General features: G+C 36.1%; 1 protein-coding gene across 2 annotated transcripts; it reads left to right on the top strand.

Moving 5' to 3' along the window:
* The first annotated feature begins 16,940 nt into the window (after nucleotides 1-16,940).
* On the top strand, nucleotides 16,941-19,510 carry LOC109808225 (F-box/FBD/LRR-repeat protein At5g22660). Of its 2 annotated transcripts, none has more exons than XM_020371124.3 (3): nucleotides 16,941-18,266; nucleotides 18,629-18,790; nucleotides 18,977-19,203. In XM_020371124.3, exons 1-3 carry the CDS (start codon nucleotides 17,196-17,198, stop codon nucleotides 19,013-19,015), a joined length of 1,272 nt encoding a protein of 423 aa, XP_020226713.1. In that variant the 5' UTR covers nucleotides 16,941-17,195; the 3' UTR covers nucleotides 19,016-19,203. The 2 variants fall into 2 exon arrangements, with proteins under 2 accessions (XP_020226713.1, XP_020226712.1); XM_020371123.3 differs by having other exon boundaries at nucleotides 16,944-18,266; nucleotides 18,865-19,510.
* Nucleotides 19,511-19,962: the final 452 nt, after the last annotated feature.

The raw sequence follows: 19,962 nt of genomic DNA on the forward strand, positions 1-19,962 counted from the left end.
CATTTAACTTATTACATAATTTCATTTAGTACATCATATCATTATTTGTCATAGTATCATAATCATAGTTTGTCTCAATAGTCCATTCTTAGGTCTCATGTCATTTGTCCATATTTCACATGGTCATGTCATCAATACTCCTCATAAGGTCCGCATAGGTATTCACAGAGAGCATTTTTGTTCATATTAAAACTCATTTATTATTAACATTAATTTCATACTCATTTATTACTTTCAACAAAGAACAAAGTATAATAAATAGAAAATCGGACAGAACAACGACACCTTTAACAAAAACAGAGTAGAGTAAATAGAAAATCAAACAGAACAACGGCACCTTCAACAAACAACAAAGTAAAGTAAATAGAAAATCAAACAGAACAACGGCATCCTCAACAAGGAACAAAATAGAGTAAATAGAAAATCAGACAGAACAACGGCAAGGGATTGGGGGCCAATCCGACAAACAACTACCCAACAATTATCCCCACACCCCTGAGCGAGGTTCTCACTCCCCCCTTACCTGGATAAGCAGGAGCTGGAACTTGGGCAGGGCCTCCTCTGGATTCTCTCTTTCTTCCCTCTCTTTCTCTCTTTCTTTCTTTCTCTCTCTCTCTCTCTCTCTCTCCTCTTTCTCTCTCTAAGATTATCACTTTCTTCCTCTGTATAAAACTTTTCACCCCCCTGCCCTATTTATAGGCAAACTGGTGTACCCGGAACGGCCCGTATTGAATTCGGAACGGCCCGTTCCGGATCCTTCAAACGTGGGCAAATTTCTCAACTGGAACGGCCCGTTCCAAAATCGGAACGGCCCGTTCCCAAAAAGCAGAACGGCCCGTTCTAAAACCAGAACGGCCCGTTCTAAAACCAGAACGGCCCGTTCTTAATCTCAGCAGAACGACTCGTTCTCCATCCGGAACGGCCCGTTCTCCATACCAGAACGGCCCGTTCCAGGCCCGTTCTGGGACTACAAAAACCTCACATTTTCAACATTTGGAACGGCCCGTTCCACTTTTGGAACGGCCCGTGCCGAAACCCAAAATATCCCTATAACTTTATTAAAATTACGAAAATGCCATTAACAAAAATAATAATAATAAAGATTTGGGTGTTACAATTCTCCCCTCCTTTTAGAAATTTCGTCCCCGAAATTTACCTGAAAACAAATGGATGAGCTTCTCGCATCTTGCTTTCTAATTCCCATGTAGCACTTTCTTCAATATTTCCTCCCCAAACGACCTTAACCAAAGGGATTTCCTTTCCTCTTAGTTGTTTCACTCTCGTGTCATCAATCCTTAGAGGAACCGTTTCATAAGTAAGATTATCCTTCAACTGAATGTTGTCAGACTCAATGATATGGGAAGGATCATGGACATACTTTCTGAGTTGGGAAACATGAAAGACACTATGGAGATTTGAAAGAGATGGAGGCAAAACAATTTGATAGGCCACTTCACCGATTCTTTTAAGAATTTGATAAGGACCAATGAAACGTGGAGTAAGCTTACGGGATTTCAGTGCTCTGCCTACTCCTGTCCAAGGAGTGACTTTAAGGAATACATGATCACCTTCTTTAAACTTAAGGTCTTTTCTCCTCTTATCATTATAACTCTTTTGCCTACTCTGAGTTGCTCTCATCTTCTCTTGGATCATCTTAACCTGTTCAGTAGTTTGTTGAACTATCTCAGGTCCTAACATGACATTCTCTCCAGGTTCTACCCAACATAAAGGTGTTCTACATCTCCTACCATACAGAGCCTCATATGGTGCCATCCCAATACTAGAATGGTAGCTATTATTGTAGGTAAATTCTATCAAAGGTAGGAAACTATCCCAACTACCCCCACGTTCTAAGATGCAAGCCCTCAACAAGTCTTCCAAAGATTGTATGGTTCTCTCAGTTTGGCCATCTGTTTGGGGATGGTAAGCTGAACTCAATCTAAGCTTAGTGCCTAAAGCCTTATGCAAACTCTCCCAAAATCTAGAGGTGAACCTAGGATCTCTATCAGACACAATACTAGTAGGAACTCCATGCAACCTCACGATCTCACTGATGTACAACTTGGTTAACCTCTCCAAAGAGTACCTAATATTAATGGGAATAAAATGGGCAGACTTAGTCAATCTATCCACAATGACCCATATAGCATCCAAGTTCTTCACAGTCTTAGGTAACCCAACTACAAAATCCATAGAGATGCTATCCCACTTCCACACAGGCACATCTAGAGGTTGCATCAAACCTGAAGGTTTTTGGTGTTCTACCTTAGCTTTCTGACATACTAAGCAAGCATACACAAATTCCTCCACTTCCCTCTTCATCTTAGGCCACCAAAACATCTTCTTAAGGTCTTGGTACATCTTAGTGGCTCCTGGATGGATACTAAGGATACTCTTATGACCTTCTTCCAGGATTGCTCTCTTAAGTTCTGACACATTAGGAATACACAACCTATCCTTAAGTCTCAAAACTCCATCCACTCCAATTCTAAACTCACTTTTCACACCTTGATTCAACTTCTCTACCCGACTCAATAAGAAAGGATCCATCTTCTGACCTTCTCTAATCTCATCTATCAAGCTATTAGTCACTCTTAAAGCTCCCAACTTAATACTCTTACAGGTCAACTCACACCCTAAGCTCATATCCCTAAACTCCTCAATCATTTGCATTTCCCTAATCATCAAGGAAGACATTCTCAAAGATTTTCTACTCAAAGCATCAGCTACAACATTAGTCTTGCCAGGGTGATAATTTAATTGAAAGTCATAATCCTTAAGAAACTCTAACCATCTCCTCTGCCTCATATTCAATTCCTTTTGGTCAAACAAGTACTTAAGGCTTTTATGGTCACTAAAAACCTCAAATCTTGACCCAAACAAGTAATGTCTCCACAACTTGAGCACAAAAACTATTGCAGCTAACTCAAGGTCATGGGTAGGATAGTTTTGCTCATGAATTTTAAGTTGTCTTGAAGCATAGGCTACTACCTTACCCTCCTGCATAAGTACTCCTCCTAAACCCAATTTAGAAGCATCACAAAATACCTCAAAAGTCTTACTAGGATCAGGTAATACTAACACAGGAGCACTAGTTAATCTCCTCTTAAGCTCTTGAAAACTCTCCTGACACCTAGAATCCCACACAAAAGGTTGGTCTTTCTTCGTCAGCTTAGTCAAAGGAAGAGCTAGCCTAGAGAAATTCTCTATGAACCTTCTGTAATAACCAGCTAGTCCTAGGAAACTCCTAATCTCTAATACTGATTTAGGTGTTCTCCACTCTAACACAGCTTCTACCTTAGCAGGATCTACAGCTATTCCACCCTTGGATATCACATGTCCTAGAAAGTTCACACTATCCAACCAAAATTCACATTTTGACAATTTAGCATACAACTGTTTCTCCTTAAGGGTTTGAAGAACGATCCTAAGGTGCTCAACATGCTCTTCCCTAGTCTTGGAATACACTAGGATATCATCTATGAAGACCACTACAAATCTATCCAAGTAAGGGTGAAAGATCCTATTCATGTAGTCCATAAAAACACCAGGTGCATTAGTCACACCAAAAGGCATAACTAAATACTCATAGTGCCCATAGCGGGTTCTAAAGGCAGTCTTAGGAACATCCTCAGCTCTCACTCTAATCTGATGGTATCCTGACCTTAAATCTATCTTACTGAACACACAAGCTCCAACTAGTTGATCCATAAGGTCATCTATCCTAGGCAAAGGATACTTATTCTTAATGGTCACTTTATTCAGTTGCCTATAGTCTACGCACAACCTCATGCTCCCATCTTTCTTCTTAACCAATAAAACAGGCGCTCCCCAAGGCGAAACACTAGGCCTAATGAATTGTTTTCCTTGTAATTCCTCTATTTGTTTCTTAAGCTCAACTAACTCTGTTGGGGACATCCTATAGGGTGCTATAGATATAGGTGGGGTACCTGGTACTAAGTCTATGCTAAACTCAATCTCTCTCTCAGGTGGTAAACTAGACACATCCTTAGGAAATACTTCTGGAAATTCTCTCACTAAGGGAATCTCGTCTAGCTTACTATCAGTCTCAAGTGTTAAAGAAGCTAAGATCATGTACACTCTTTCATTGTCTTTTAAACAAGTTTTAATGTCAGCAGCACTAAGAAATTTCGTACTCTTACATTCACCAAAGGAAATAGATTTCTCAAAGCAGTTTAAAAGGACATGGTGAGAAGATAACCAATCCATGCCAAGAATTACATCTAATTGACTATGAGGCAAACAAATTAAGTCAACTAGAAACTGCTTATCAGAAACTGTCAAAGGACATTTCAAACACACTAGGGATGTAGTCACAGGACCATTAGTAGGGGTTTCAACAACTAGATCAAAATCTAACAAAGACACAGGCAAATTCAATTTTTGGACACAAGAGACAGAAATAAAGGAATGAGTTGCACCAGAATCAAATAGTACAACAAAAGGAGTCTCAGCTATGAAACAAGTACCTTGTATCAAATTTTCTGACCGAGAAGCTTCAGCACCGCTAAGAGCAAATACTCTCCCTACAGTCTTTGAACGCTCAATTTGCGAACCCGATCCAATAACACGTGTTCTTCGTGGTTCAGGACACTGGGTGCTGATGTGACCCTTGCCACTGCAATTGAAGCAGGTAATCTCCTTGTCAAGACACTCAGACTGATTATGACCAACACGTCCACACTTCCCACATCTTCCTGAAGGAGTGGACACAGACCCTCCAACACTTCCAGTAGCACTAACAGTGGATCCTCTAGTAAACAACTTACTTTTATTAGCAGCAGCTTTACTCCCTTGAAATCTATTAGAAGCGAAGTAAGGCTTACTCCTTCCCGAAGTACTAGAACTCACAGCACGGATAGGACCTCCAACTCCTTTATAAAAAGCAGCACGAGCACGGTTGTCATGATCATAAATGCTGCACTTATTGACCAGAGTGGGAAAGTGATATATCTCCTGATAGTTAATTGCAGTTTTCACTTCAGGACGCAGACCATTTACAAATTTTATGCATTTAGCTCTTTCACCACCCTCACCATGGTAGTGTGTGCAATAACGAACCAAAGCATCAAATTTGGCAGCATACACAGCCACTGTGTCGTTCCCTTGATTCAGCTCAAGGAATTCCATTTCTTTCCGACTTCTCACATCATCCGGGAAATACTTCTCAAGAAAGACCTTCTTGAAGTTGTCCCAATTCAAGTGCACCCCTCCATCAATCATCCTCCGAAGTGCTCATTCCCACCAAAAGTGAGCATCAGCAGTCAACATGAATGTGGCCAACTTCACCTTCTGAGCGATGGGACAATCCATAACATTGAAAATTTTCTCTATTTCTGTAGCCAATTCATAGCAGCATCTGGGTCATATCCTCCTTTAAAGGTAGGTGGGTGATTTCGTTGAAATTGCTCCAACCAGTTAGGAGTAACTTCAGTCCTATTGTTATTATTCATAGCTTGTGCTAATGCTTGAAGAGCATCGGCAATCGCACGATCATTTCTACCAGCCATAGTCTAAGAAAATAATACAATCAATAAACATAATCAATCATCATACTAGCATAACAAGTTTAACAATCAGTTTAGTCCATCATTCATGTACCAAATAAACATAATAAATCAAGTAAGCATAGTAAACTCATAACTCACGGTCGATTAGATCAACCTGGCTCTGATACCACTAAATGTGACACCCTCTACCCCATTATTAATATACAACAAATACAACAATAAAATATTTCTTTTCTTCTTTTTGGGTAAATAAAATCTTTCATAGTTGACAAATATTTCAAATATAACAAGGTAGAAGATTCACATTCGTAACTCATAAATCATAACTCCAGTGTAGAAATTATAAAAGAAAAGAACTTAAGATTTTCAATACAATTTAGTGTAAAACAAGAAATCATATATATACAAATAATAATAAAGGAAATATAAATTAACTCCAGTAAAGGTGGCAGTGCCTCCTAGTTAGGAATCAATTTATATTTTCCAAATCATGTAATAAAATATAACAAGGATATTCATTCTGGTCTTTTATCAAGAACGTTTAAATTACAATTCTTAACATACATTTTCCTTGAATTATAAACTTTATCTACGTTATCTCTTCGTTAGAAATTACAAAGAAGAGAAACTAAAGTTATAAAAACAATAACATATTAAACTAAAAATAACTATGTCCCGATGTCACATCCTATCAGAGCATGCCCAATTGAAGCCTTTAAGCCTCATCACCAACATCCTCATGATGCTGATCATCTGCAACACAATTTAAAACATATACAAAAACAACAAGGGAGTGAGAAACATCTCACTCAGTTTCAGGTGCAGAAATAACTGCTAGATAGCACACACACACACAACATATATAAGTCACATGTAAACAATACATAAATAGTCAATATCATATATATATACTCATTTATCATGCTTATGATGTCATGGACTCAACTCATAAATGCATGCATGTGGCGCCATACGGAAGATTCACAATTCATCGTTGGTGACCCTAAGGTACACCTGGTTACATCACTGGTGACCCTAAGGTACACCTTGTTAGCATGTTACATCGTGGGTGACCCTAAGGTACACCTTGTTAGTCGTGGGTATGCGGCCTCAGCGGCACACCTGGAGTAATATATGCATATGATGCATGTCATACATTCATAATCTCATGGACTCAACATTTAACTTATTACATAATTTCATTTAGTACATCATATCATTATTTGTCATAGTATCATAATCATAGTTTGTCTCAATAGTCCATTCTTAGGTCTCATGTCATTTGTCCATATTTCACATGGTCATGTCATCAATACTCCTCATAAGGTCCGCATAGGTATTCACAGAGAGCATTTTTGTTCATATTAAAACTCATTTATTATTAACATTAATTTCATACTCATTTATTACTTTCAACAAAGAACAAAGTATAATAAATAGAAAATCGGACAGAACAACGGCACCTTTAACAAAAACAGAGTAGAGTAAATAGAAAATCAAACAGAACAACGGCACCTTCAACAAACAACAAAGTAAAGTAAATAGAAAATCAAACAGAACAACGGCATCCTCAACAAGGAACAAAATAGAGTAAATAGAAAATCAGACAGAACAACGGCAAGGGATTGGGGGCCAATCCGACAAACAACTACCCAACAATTATCCCCACACCCCTGAGCGAGGTTCTCACTCCCCCCTTTACCTGGATAAGCAGGAGCTGGAACTTGGGCAGGGCCTCCTCTGGATTCTCTCTTTCTTCCCTCTCTTTCTCTCTTTCTTTCTCTCTCTCTCTCTCTCTCTCTCTCCTCTTTCTCTCTCTAAGATTATCACTTTCTTCCTCTGTATAAAAATTTTCACCCCCCTGCCCTATTTATAGGCAAACTGGTGTACCCGGAATGGCCCGTATTGAATTCGGAACGGCCCGTTCCGGATCCTTCAAACGTGGGCAAATTTCTCAACTGGAACGGCCCGTTCCAAAATCGGAACGGCCCGTTCCCAAAAAGCAGAACGGCCCGTTCTAAAACCAGAACGGCCCGTTCTTAATCTCAGCAGAACGACTCGTTCTCCATCCGGAACGGCCCGTTCTCCATACCAGAACGGCCCGTTCCAGGCCCGTTCTGGGACTACAAAAACCTCACATTTTCAACATTTGGAACGGCCCGTTCCACTTTTGGAACGGCCCGTTCCGAAACCCAAAATATCCCTATAACTTTATTAAAATTACGAAAATGCCATTAACAAAAATAATAATAATAAAGATTTGGGTGTTACATTAGTCTTATTTCTTTTGTAATTCCACTGACATGTTATTTGGATTAAGTTTATGAATGTGAACACTTTACCCTTATGTGGTTGGAGATTTGGTTTTTAATGATGAATAATTTTATTTTTTTATAATTAAAGTAGTAACTCTAGTTAGATGGAACGCTGGGTATTTTTATACTAGTTTGTCTCAATTATCAAGACTACATCCAATTTTCAATCCAATTAATTTGAGTTCCATTATCTTTAACCAAAGATACAAGTATTTTTTCAAAAAAACCACTTTTGGTTCAACCCTAAATATTCTTTGACTTGTTTCTTCAAACAACTACCTATGTATTCTTTTAACAATAAGCCTTTCTAAGCTTAACAACCAAGTACTCTTTTACAATCAGCCTCGCCAGACTCAAGACAAATATTTTTTTTTAGACAAACCTCTCCAGACTCAACCTTATAACAATGGTTATGAAGGTTACACAAGTATTGTGTTCGTCTCACTTAGACATTATACAACTAATATAGAGTACCAAGTGTTTACAAGAAAGAAAAAATTTTCAAAGAGTATGTTGTTGTAAAAAATGTATGTATCACTTAAAATTAGCATCTTTGTCTTTCTTAAGCTTTGAATCTTTTTATATAATAGCTTGGAGAAATGACCATTGTAACACTTTGACTCCAACGTACAAGTTTACTTCATTTGTCTTCATCATTTTAACTTGTTATGGTAGGTAACCATTTGGCTCATTTAATGCGAGCATTAATTATATATTTCATCAAATGGTACTTCTTATTTGATCAAGGGGGCTACTTATCATCATTTCATACCAAATGGAGCTTGTAGAGATAATGTCAGCACAGTGCAACAACAGTAGAGACTTTAGTTGTTTTACTCTTTGATTTTAGGGATCTTTGTTTTTGGTCCTGACAAAAAGTATGATTTTGTTCTCTTTAATATATTTTTGAGTTCCAAGATGATCTTCTAGTTCGATTTGTTGAGGAATGAAACATTCAAAAGCCTTTGTCATTAGTCTCAATGAATAATAAGCATTTAATGTATATGAGAAAGAATGTATGCTTCATTTGATTTACAACATCTTATAGACGATTCGTGTCTTATACTTCATTTGATAAGTGCTTTTCAAAGATATTTTTCAAGGACGATTTTAAGGACATTTTCTTGTTAAAAAATGTTATTTTTGTTAGTATTAAAACTCTAAGTTTAAAGGATTCATGATCGTCTTTTGACTTCATAGGGCCCATGTTTTTTTCTTTTTCTTTTTATAAATTTGTATGATTATAACAAATTTTTTTGCCTAATCTATTAAGCTTGTGAACTTTGTAGGGTAAATTTGTGGTGCTTGTGGGTTAAAAACCTGTTTAACATTATAGACTTAATAATGTTTGTTTTTAAGACATTAATTGATATTTGATTGGTGTATTTTGACATTTAAAATTTTAAGACATTAAGATTTAATACTTTGATGTTTAGTAAGTGTATTTGGACTTTTAAATTTTTAAAACTTTAAGATTTTGATGTTTTTGTTAGGATGTGCAAACAATAATATGAAAAAAGACCACGTTGAACCAAAGATGATAATATACATCTAATACTCCAATTTTGCTAATAACAAAGTGATGACCTTGATAGACTAATATTTGTCTAAAATATTTTAGGAATCATGTGCCCAACCATGTAGAAGGAACGAAAAGTAAAAGTGTTTTTCTAATACACATCTTCTACAAATGTGAAACATTGAGCAAGTGAAACACTTATTAATATAGACTAGTCAGTGTCAGCTCCTAACATCCAACGCATTATGACCAATGTCTATGTCCATTAAGTGTTCACAAGGACAAGTTGAATGTCTACTAAAGAAAAATTAGATGAAGAAGAAAACATTTGCCTCATGGTAGATGGAGACTAATGAGTGCATGGAACATGTGATTTTATTTTATATTTAGCGCTTTTTCTAAAGTTATTGTGTATATTTAACTACAATTCACCTATAATTTTATAGTAATGTAAAGGAAAATGTTAAATAATGTGTGGTGAAGTTTTAATTAAATTTTCTCTCTTTTGTGTAGAAAATGCAACAAAGTCAAAGATCCAACACCATGATGCTCACTCATGGCTACAACTATGAATGATGGAGAAAGAATAATCAAGTCGGAGAATAATGGCTATAGTGTTGGTCTGCAACTATAGCGGTGACAAGCTAGAGAAAGCCAAGAATAAGGGATCTCAGCGTTGTAGCACTCAACCAACACCCAAATTGTAAGACCTTTCTCTACTTTGAAGGACTCCTCACAATTGTAGTTGTGATCCATGGTTGCAGCGGTAGAGTTAAGATTTTTAGCTTTTCCTTGCTTTTAAAGATCATAAAAATAGCAAACAAAGGAGTAAAGAAGAGGATGAGAAGCATGAGAAAGAGAGAGAAAATCCAAAATAAAGAAAAATACCTTCGAAGGAGATTTTGGAAGATTGATATCCTATGGGAATAAGGGTCTTTGCCATATCCATTTTCTTCTTCTTTCTGTTTGTATTCTTTATCTTTGTATCAACTAGAGCCTTCATCATGAGTGGCTAATTTCTCTTGGATTGAGTTTGAATGTAATTACCAACACTTGTGTAATCCTTTGAATCACACACACACACACACACACACACATATTTAGTTTACCATGTTTATGTTGTGATTTCGATCTTAATGCTTAAATCGATTTGATCACTCATCTTTTGATTTATAGTTTTGAATCTTGTTGGAAAACATTTTCTAAACTTGGTCTGGATCATTTCACTTAACAATGACTTGTGCTATGAATATACTTAGATTTGTTAGTCATTTACAACCTTATGCTTAATGCGAGGACTTAATCTTGATCATTGAGGAATCATGTTTCAAGGTTTAATCCTTAGAGATTCAAGCTTGAGGAATTGGTTTGAGTGACTAAACGGATGTGGGAATATGAAAACTTCAATTCATATAGAAAATTCATTGGAAAACATAAGTGTTACGAAAGTACATTAAACCCAATCTCTCTCTTACATAGGAATCACTTCTTGAATCAATATTTTGTTAAATATCTCATTTGCAAGTTATCTTATTTACATTATCTACTCAATATAATTGCATATGGTTGTTTATGCAAATTGAATTAGGAGGGAAATTACATAATATCTCAAAATCCCTAAGGACGATATCTTAAATTACTACACGAAGCTTGGTCCATTTGCAAAGTGTGAAAATCCTTCCCCAAAGACAATAAGTCTGGTTCTGAAGTGAACAAGAAGACAAGCAAAAGGTAAACCATAATAACATCTTTTTTCAAAATGCATTTGATAAGCTTCTTGTTGATTCCTCCAAAATCTCCTTTTTTATTACAAAATTTATAGAAACAAATTTCAAACTTATCAAAAGAAAATGAAAATTTGAAAAGGGAGACTGGAAACTTACTTGAAGAAAAAAAGTTTTAGAAAACTCTCATAAATAAGTAGTTTCAAAAGAACCTCTAGATGAAATAGATAAACTCATGAAAGAAGTGGATTCCCTTAAGATCAACTTATCTAAGCTCATCTAGGGATTTGAAAAATTGATAATATTTTAGGTATAAAAGGTGCATCCATGATAAATCTGGTCACGGATACAAAGGCAAGAAGTACATTCATGATGTTTTTGTGTTTGTATGCTACTTTTGTGGAAAATTGGACATGTTACGTCCAAGTGCTGTCCCCTATCTAAAAAAAGACTTCCTAATGTTTCTAAAGCTAATGTAAAAGGACCCAAGTCCATTTGGGTATCTAAAAAAAATAATTCTTGTTGCATATATCTTTGATAATAAGAAAAGTCCAGTCATGATACCTAGACAATGGATGCACATGACGTAATGAGAGAAAAGTCTATGTTTCAAAGCTTGAGACCAAAAAGTGGTGATTAGGTCATTTTCATCAAAAATCAAAAAGGCAAAATGAGAAGTATAGCTAAGATAGATATACCATTTTCCCTATCAATTGATAATGTGTTTTTCATTGATGGACTCAAACATATAATCTGCTTAGCATAAGTCAATTATGTGATAATGGGTTTGATTTGTCCTTCAACAAGGATATGTATATAATTAGAAATAGTGATGATATGAAACTCTCCTAACCCAAAAAATTATAAATAAAGGTTTTTAAAATAAATAACAGATAAATAATAAAAAAAGATGTTTTAAAACATGTAGGTATAAATCCATAGTAAAAGGGTTCACAAGTTCGCCAAATGAAAACTCCTTAAATAAAAGTTAATTTTTAGTATAAATCTAAAAACAAGACACAAAATGCCTTTTATACCAAACTTCCAACATAAAATCATAAAACACCATAAGGTAAAATAAACTCTTTATAACTAATAAAAACATATAAAAATAAAGTCTTAATGCCTTAATGTCACATTATCAAAGCAAGGACCCAAAATAGTCACTGAAACTTTAAGCATCCACTCCCTCATGCTTGGACTCATATACCTATTATACTCTTGCAATAGTGATCGACCCAAACAAAAACAATAAACAAACACTAATGTAAAGGAGTGAAAATATATCTCATTCATGTATAAGACATATGAGGTATAAAGATAGCACTAAACAAGACATAAATCATAATTAAGCTTCATACATGTACTTATATTCATATTCAACATCCAAGGAAACATTCATCTCAATAACATCAATCACTTTACTTTCATTCAACATCAACATCAACCATTCATGTAATCCAATCAATCCCTATTATAATATAAAGACTTGTGCAAAAGAATGTACTTAACTTTACATGCATATGATACTAATATCCTCATTGTCACAAACTCAAGGTAGCTTAGGAGCCATGAAATAAAATCACCACACACTAGGTGACCCTTTCAATTAATGCACTCTCAACTAAAGGATATCTAATAGGATCCAGTCAAAGCGTTATAGTCAGTCATGATTTGCTCACATCCTTGTTAAAGGCTCACTACTATAACACCCTAAGGTCTAATAGATGACCATAGAGACCCTCCAACATAGATTCACACTACCTTGTAAACAAAGAATGAATGCACAGACTCTACACACCACAATACCACACCACGATAAATGTAATGTCCACTTGGTGATTTTGCCAAACTAAGGAGTCTAGACTTCTCCATAACATACCAAGCCCTACTTGGATCTAATCATTTCCAGCCGTGTAACACTACATGCTTTATATGCCTTATTATTTAATAATATGATATGTGATATTTTAAATGTTGAATTATTGTATTTGTTGTTATTCTTAAAACTTTAAGGATCAAGGGATCCTTGAAAGTTTAGTTGATGGAAATCACTTGTAGGAGTGATTGTTGAACTCTTCCAAGTGCCATTCTCATGTCCACATCTTCTCTTAAGGTTGAAAATGGATTTGGAAGCAAGGTTCCAAGCTTCAAAAACTTGGAGAAGAAGCAACAATAGCGCGGTCTCCTTCTTGAAGAAGAAGAAGAATTAGGGAACCAAGGCACAAAGGAAGGATTCCTTTGTGAAGATTCTTAAGAGGAGAGTGTTCTCCACGGTTTAGGGCCTCTTGAGAGAGAGAGAGAAATTCTGAAAATTCTATCTCATATATGTCAAAAGTGAATACAAAGGTTAGGGAAAGATTTATATAACGTATGGAAACTTGTGGAGCAAGTTAGGCTAACTATGGTTCAAGAGAACCATGGTTAGGTTAACTTGACCGTCCACCATGGTTTGGGAGGCTTGTGGAGCAAGCTTTTAAGTTAGAAGCTTGTAGCACAAGCTTCCCAAGTGTGCAAGGCAAGCTACTAATTCGGCCAAAGGAGAAGCATGGGTGGCCTAGGCTTGTTTCCAACAAGTTCTCCAATCCAAAAATCTTGGAATTGGTTTAGTTAGGTTCACCAAATGGTGGTGAGACCTAGCTAAATCAATTCCTTGGAAAATATGGAGAAACACAAGCCCAATATGTAAAATTTGGCCTAGGCCCAATTACTAGTTGCACTTACACACATTACTATTTGTCACCCCACTTCTACACAAAAATGGATGACTCTTAATACAAGGTCAAATGGAGGAAAAGTCTCCAAGTAATATATCCTAAAATCTAAAAGGAATATCCTATAATAAAAGAAAGAAAGTGTCCCACAAATACAAAGGCAAAATAAACCTATACAATGAACTACTATATACAATCATACGAAAGATCTTCAAAATTAACCGATTCCTCTTGGGTTCTTTAAAGTATCACCTTTTGGTCTTTTTGGCCTTGGCATGATTCCATCATTAGTTGTTTTTGAGTTGTTTTGAGTCAGGGTCAAGTTAACCAAGTTTAAGGGAAAATATTTATGATTTTTCTTAAGAAGTGAACTTCATAAGTTCAAATCTTAAGAAAAGTTAGAGAGTGGCTTTGGAGCCAAAAAAATTATTTTCTCCATCTGATTTTGCAAGGGCATTCCAAATCCCCACTTACTGGATTCCTAGTGGTAGATTGGTGGATTCAAACTTGTGAGCTGAGAATCAAGGTCATGGTTGGTCGTACAACAAGCTTTTAGGAAAGCTTTCATTCTTCGTTGTTCTCCCTCCAATCTTCTCACTTTGAATGATTTGAGGTAAGAGAAGCTTGTTGGTTGATATTGTTGAAGTATAATTGTTGAATTTTGCCTAGAATTATTCATTATGATGGCTAAACTTGGATGAATAATGAGAAGAGAGCTTTTTGTTCCAAGTGTTAATTTGAAGGTGTTATGAAGAGAATTTGGTGATCTTTGAATTTGATGGTTACATGTTGCTCTTTTCACTCAAACTCACTTTTTTATAGTGTATATATATTGAATGAAAAATGGTAGCATGTTGGTTTGGTATGAGATTTTTGTAGGTTTGAGCCAAAACTGTGATCCTGCTATATGTGGAATCTCCTTGATGTTAGTTGTGCCTTCATGGCAATGAGCTTGATGTAGGTTAGAGGTTGTCTACCTTACTTGCACTAGGCACAGGATAGGCAACATCGAGCGTGAGTTAGTTAAAAGCTCGCTGACTTTGTTACATCAGGCATGGAATGAGATGTGTCAAGCTTGATTACTCAAGAAGCTTTCTAAGTTGGTGACATTGGGAATTGGATTAGTTCCATTAGGCATAAACCAGTCAATAGCTTTTTTCCTGAATGACATTGGACACGAGTCAAGTGGAGACTCTCTACCTGAATAAAATTAGAAATAAGATCAGTAACATTAGGTGTGGAGTACATAGAGACTCCCTGTCTCATTCTAGCTAGGAGGAGGAGAAGGAAGAGGAGGAGAAGAAGAAAAGGAAGATGAGGAGGAGAGGGATGTGTATATATTACGAGTCAATTATTTACTTACAAAATCAATATTTAAAATTCAAAATTTAAAATCATGAAAAATTGGAGGAAGAAAATGCATGTGAAAGGGTTGAGTGTTTAAAAAAAAAAAATGACCATTGAAAGTAATGAGGCACGAAGGATGTACATATAAAATGGGGGTGAGTACTTGAAAAATAAAATTAAACAATAATGGTAAGTGGAAAGGGATTTGTAAAATTGAGAAATTAAAAAAATCAATAATATTAAAGATAATTTAGAGAAAAAAGTATAATGAAAGTATGTTATTAATATAGGGAGGTGTATATACCATAAGACAAAAAAAAAATCCAAGGAAGGTTACAAATCCAAATTAATCTAAAAGTCGATGAATCTGAACTGATTTAAATTAAAAAATTTAAATTAATTTTAATCATTGATTCATGTTGAAAATATACAAATTTAATAAGTTTGGATTGGTTTATATATTTTTCCCGTTGAAAATTCAGTCTAATTCAAATTCAACGGATCAATTATTATATATTATTGATTTTTATAAAAATATAAAATTTTCATTAAAAATAAGGTTTAGAGTTTGGAATTTTTTTTATCAAATTTTCCATTTGCTTTTAATATTATAACATTTTAATTAACATTTCACAGTAGACACATACTTTTATAGCTCTATACTTTTATTTCTCTTCCAATTCGTTTTGCTTGAAGTTTAACTATAAATTTGCTATAGCAATTCAATCTGCACAAGAATGAATATAACTCTAATTTAATTTTTTCTTCTTCTAACTTTTGAGTTTTTTTTTTTTTTTTTTCTGATTAAACCCTATTTTGATCCCTTATAATAATTATTTGTTTCAATTTAGTCTCACTTTTATTTTTGGTTTCAATTTAGTCCCAAATAAATTAATTGGTTTCAATTTGATCCCAAATATATTAATTGGTTTCAATTTGAGACTTCCGTCCAAATTATTTAAACGGAGTTAACTTTTGGCCACGTAGATGCATACGTGAATGCTACGTGGATGACAATTTTTTTGAAAACACCTGGACCCAGAATGGTCCGTTCTGAAACCGGAACGGGCCGGTTGCACTTTTTGTGTGTTAATTTTACAACCGGAACGGCCCGTTCCAACTGCAAAATTAACAAACCAAAAGTGCAGATAGAACGGGCCGTTCCGATTTCATCTTTTTTTATATATAAAATATTAATAATTTTAAAAAATATATATTATTAATTATATTTTAATTATATGTCAGTTTTCGAATGGCCCGTTTCAGTTGCAAAATTAACACACCAAAAGTGCAACCAGAATGGGCCGTTCTGGGTCTTGGTGTTTTCAAAAAAATTGTCATCCACGTGGCACCCACATGACATCCACGTATGCATCTACGTGGCATCCACGTGGCCAAAAATTAACTCCGTTTAAATAATTTGGACGGAAGTCTCACATTGAAATCAATTAATTAATTTGGGACTAAATTGAACCCAATTAATTAGTTTGAGACCAAATTGAAACAAAAAATAAAAGTGAGACTAAATTGAAACAAACAATTAATATAAAGGACCAAAATAGAATTTTAGCCTTTTTTTTTTTAATGAAGAATCCAATGATACGAATTAAATCAATCCAAATAAATTTAATCAAATTGAATATAAAAAATCGAGCAAATCCAATTCAAGCTAATGCATGCCTACCCCTAATATTATCATTAATTATATAATAAATAATGAGACAAAATATATACTTTTTTATTTTTATTTATATGTGTATATATATATACAAATGGTTGCACAAGTATGACCATTTGTTGATTAGTGTTTGTTTTGGAGCCACTAAACCCTCCATAATCCCATTAATCCCGAGAAACCAGAAAGACACTTCATTTCACAGCAGTTAGGTTTTGCAAAGCAAAAATGTTTCATTAGAGTAGTGGGAGATCAAAACGAAAGCCAAAGAAATTCCATCCCATTCTCTAATCGCGTTACACCCATTCTCTGTTTCGCAATGCACTCTTAAGCACTTGTCATTTCCACGTCCCAAACAAAACCCATTCCAATGGCCGAACGGCCACAGAGAAGAAAGCTCCTCAAAGCAGCCCCAGAGAGCGATCAGAACGACGCCAGTGACAGACTCAGTGCACTTTCGGATTGCGTCCTTCTCCTCATCCTCTCGCGCTTGGACACAAAAGAAGCCGCGGTCACTTCGATTTTATCCACCCGATGGAGACACCTTTTCCTCTCGCTGCCCCAAATCACTCTACAGTTCTCCCCAAACGACGACGTTTCACACCGCGAGAGGCTCTTCAGCATTTTCACGCCCTTCGCCAACAGAGTCCTCCGACACCGAAACAATGCGCCTATCAACAAGATTCGACTAAGCGTCACCCACTCCGTCGAAAGCTTCCGACCGGGTTTTCAGTCCTTGCTGTGTTCCGCCGCCGCCGCGCTGGCCACTTACAGGGTCGAAAACATTAGCGTTTTCGTCGAACTCGACAAAACGACCGAGCCGTTCCGCGTTTCGGTGCCACGTGGGATGTTCTCCTCGGACACTCTTGTCGGGTTGCATCTAAGCCTCCGCGTGAGATGGAGCGTTCCGGAACTCGTTTCGTTGCCGAATTTGAAGTATCTTCACTTGGTCTCGTTCAGGTTGGGGGACGAGGATTCTGTTCCGAGGTTTCTCCGAGGTTGTCCTTCCCTTGAGAATTTGGTGCTGATTCTGCGGGAGTTGGATGAGGGTGAGAGCGAGGAAGGTGGTGGAGTTGAGACTCTTCGCGTCTCGAGTCCCTCGCTGAAGTGTGTGATGCTGTTTTGGGAAGAGGAGGTTGAATCGGATTTCAATGTTTTCGTGAGGTCGGAGAGTCTCGAGAGCTTGTTCTGCTCTCTGCAGGGGCGGCACAAGGTTACTGTGGATGCCCCGAATCTGAAGTCTTTGAGCCTTGTTGGTCACGTGCTTGAAGTTGACATAATTCAGAGCTTGGTGTCTATCGATGAGGCGGTTATAAAAGCTGGGTTTCTGTTTCAGGTGGCGGATGTGGATGATTTGATTTTGCGCGCGGGTCATGCTTTCACATTTTTCAGTGGCTTGCAGCATGTGAAGTCTCTTAGTTTGTCTGAGAATATTATGAAGGTGGGTTGTTTTGTTGTGTTGTTGTGTGTCTTGTTTAGTTTGGCTTGACCAAGGTTTTGAATTGTGGTGATCCTTGATGTTGCATGTGGAGAAATGGATTGCAATATTTGGTGGGGGTGATGATTTTGAGAAGTCCAAATTGTGGGCTAGTTTTTAAAACCTTGAATTTGAAATCCAAGTGTTTTCCTTCAATGTTTAGAGTCTGTTTGAATATATATATAAGGTAGAAGTGTTTTTGAAAGATTTTATGTCGGAAATAAAGATTATTTTTCAGCGCTTTTTAACTTTTGTATCAAAACAGGCTCTTAGTAGAAGATCTAAAACTTTGTTGTTATCTAATTCTTGTTCTTATATTTGTGAAGGCTCTGTATTTTTCTCCACCAGTAATGCCAACTTTCAGGAACCTGGTCAAGCTAAAGCTTACGCCTGTCTATTGCCATTATTTTCCTCGAAACTGGATCCTACAGGTGTTATTCAAATTGTTTGAAAGTTCTCCAAACGTTGAACTGCTTAGCTTAAGTGAGGTAAGTTGTGTTGGATATTTCTAGAGGTTAATTGCTATGCATTTTACAGCCCCTTATATACTTTTTATGCACAGGTAAGTGACAACTACTTTGGCGAAGATGCCGATTTTGATTCTGTTTTTCCGCGGGCTCTTCCACTGTCTTTCGTTGAACATCTTAAGGTAATAGAAATGAATGATTTTAAAGGTGGGGAGCATGAATTCAAGCTGGTGGAATATTTTTTGAAGAATGGTAAATCTTTGGAAAAGATTGCTCTTGAAAGAGATGGTTGGAAGTCTGTTCCGAAAGATTGCCACAGGATACTTTCCTTCAAGAAGTGCTCAGAGGATTGTCAAATTGTATTCAGAAAGAAATGGGATTTTATAAAATGCCCGGAATTGCGACAGGCAATGAATCTTTCTCCTTAATGTTCCTGAATCTTTCTCCTTAATGTGCCTGAATCTTTATCCTTAATAGGTTTACTTTTGTGGCAAACTGATAGGCATTATTTCGGTAATTTCAGTTGCAGATTAAGAAATTCTTTTCATGGATATAACATCTTAGAGCCAATTTTTTTGTGTAGAAGTGTTCTGTTCTAAGATTTAGAAATTAGTATTAATGCACGGTTTAGAAGTTTTTCTAAATTGGTCGTTCATATTTTATTTTTTGATGTGATTGATGACCTTGCTGTAGAAGTGTAAGCAAGTTTTGAAGAGAATGTTGGTTCCCTTTCAGTTTTTATTTTTTCTTGGTGAAGTCATGATTAATTTTAAAACAATTACTTGAATAAATCTAAATCTGGTTAAAATGGTGATCGGGTATCTAATGTGACTGCAATTTCTAGGGTCTTTGGTTGGAGGGAATAGTTCGTTGTTTAATTCCTTAACTCGAAATGTTTTTTTAATGGGATGTGATAGTTAAGGGGAAATTGTTTTATGGAAGTATGGTGAAAGATACTATTTTAACACGGCAAATTGACAATGATTTGGACATACACTTTCAAGATTTTCCGTCAACAAGCATGCATTTCTTCCTTTAACTTTGTCTTCCTTAATTTGAAGCTTCTGATTTGAGTTACTTGAGCGTGGGACTTTGTAATTGTAAGAAGTTCATTGTTTTAGTCGTCTTCTCATGTGTATGATGCTACTCCATTTCTCTCAGGTTTCTGACTTTCAGAATCAGAAACATTGATC

The sequence above is a fragment of the Cajanus cajan genome, chromosome 4 (genome assembly GCF_000230855.2).
Source record: "Cajanus cajan strain Asha chromosome 4, NIPB_CcT2T_4, whole genome shotgun sequence".
NCBI classification, from domain to species: domain Eukaryota; kingdom Viridiplantae; phylum Streptophyta; class Magnoliopsida; order Fabales; family Fabaceae; genus Cajanus; species Cajanus cajan.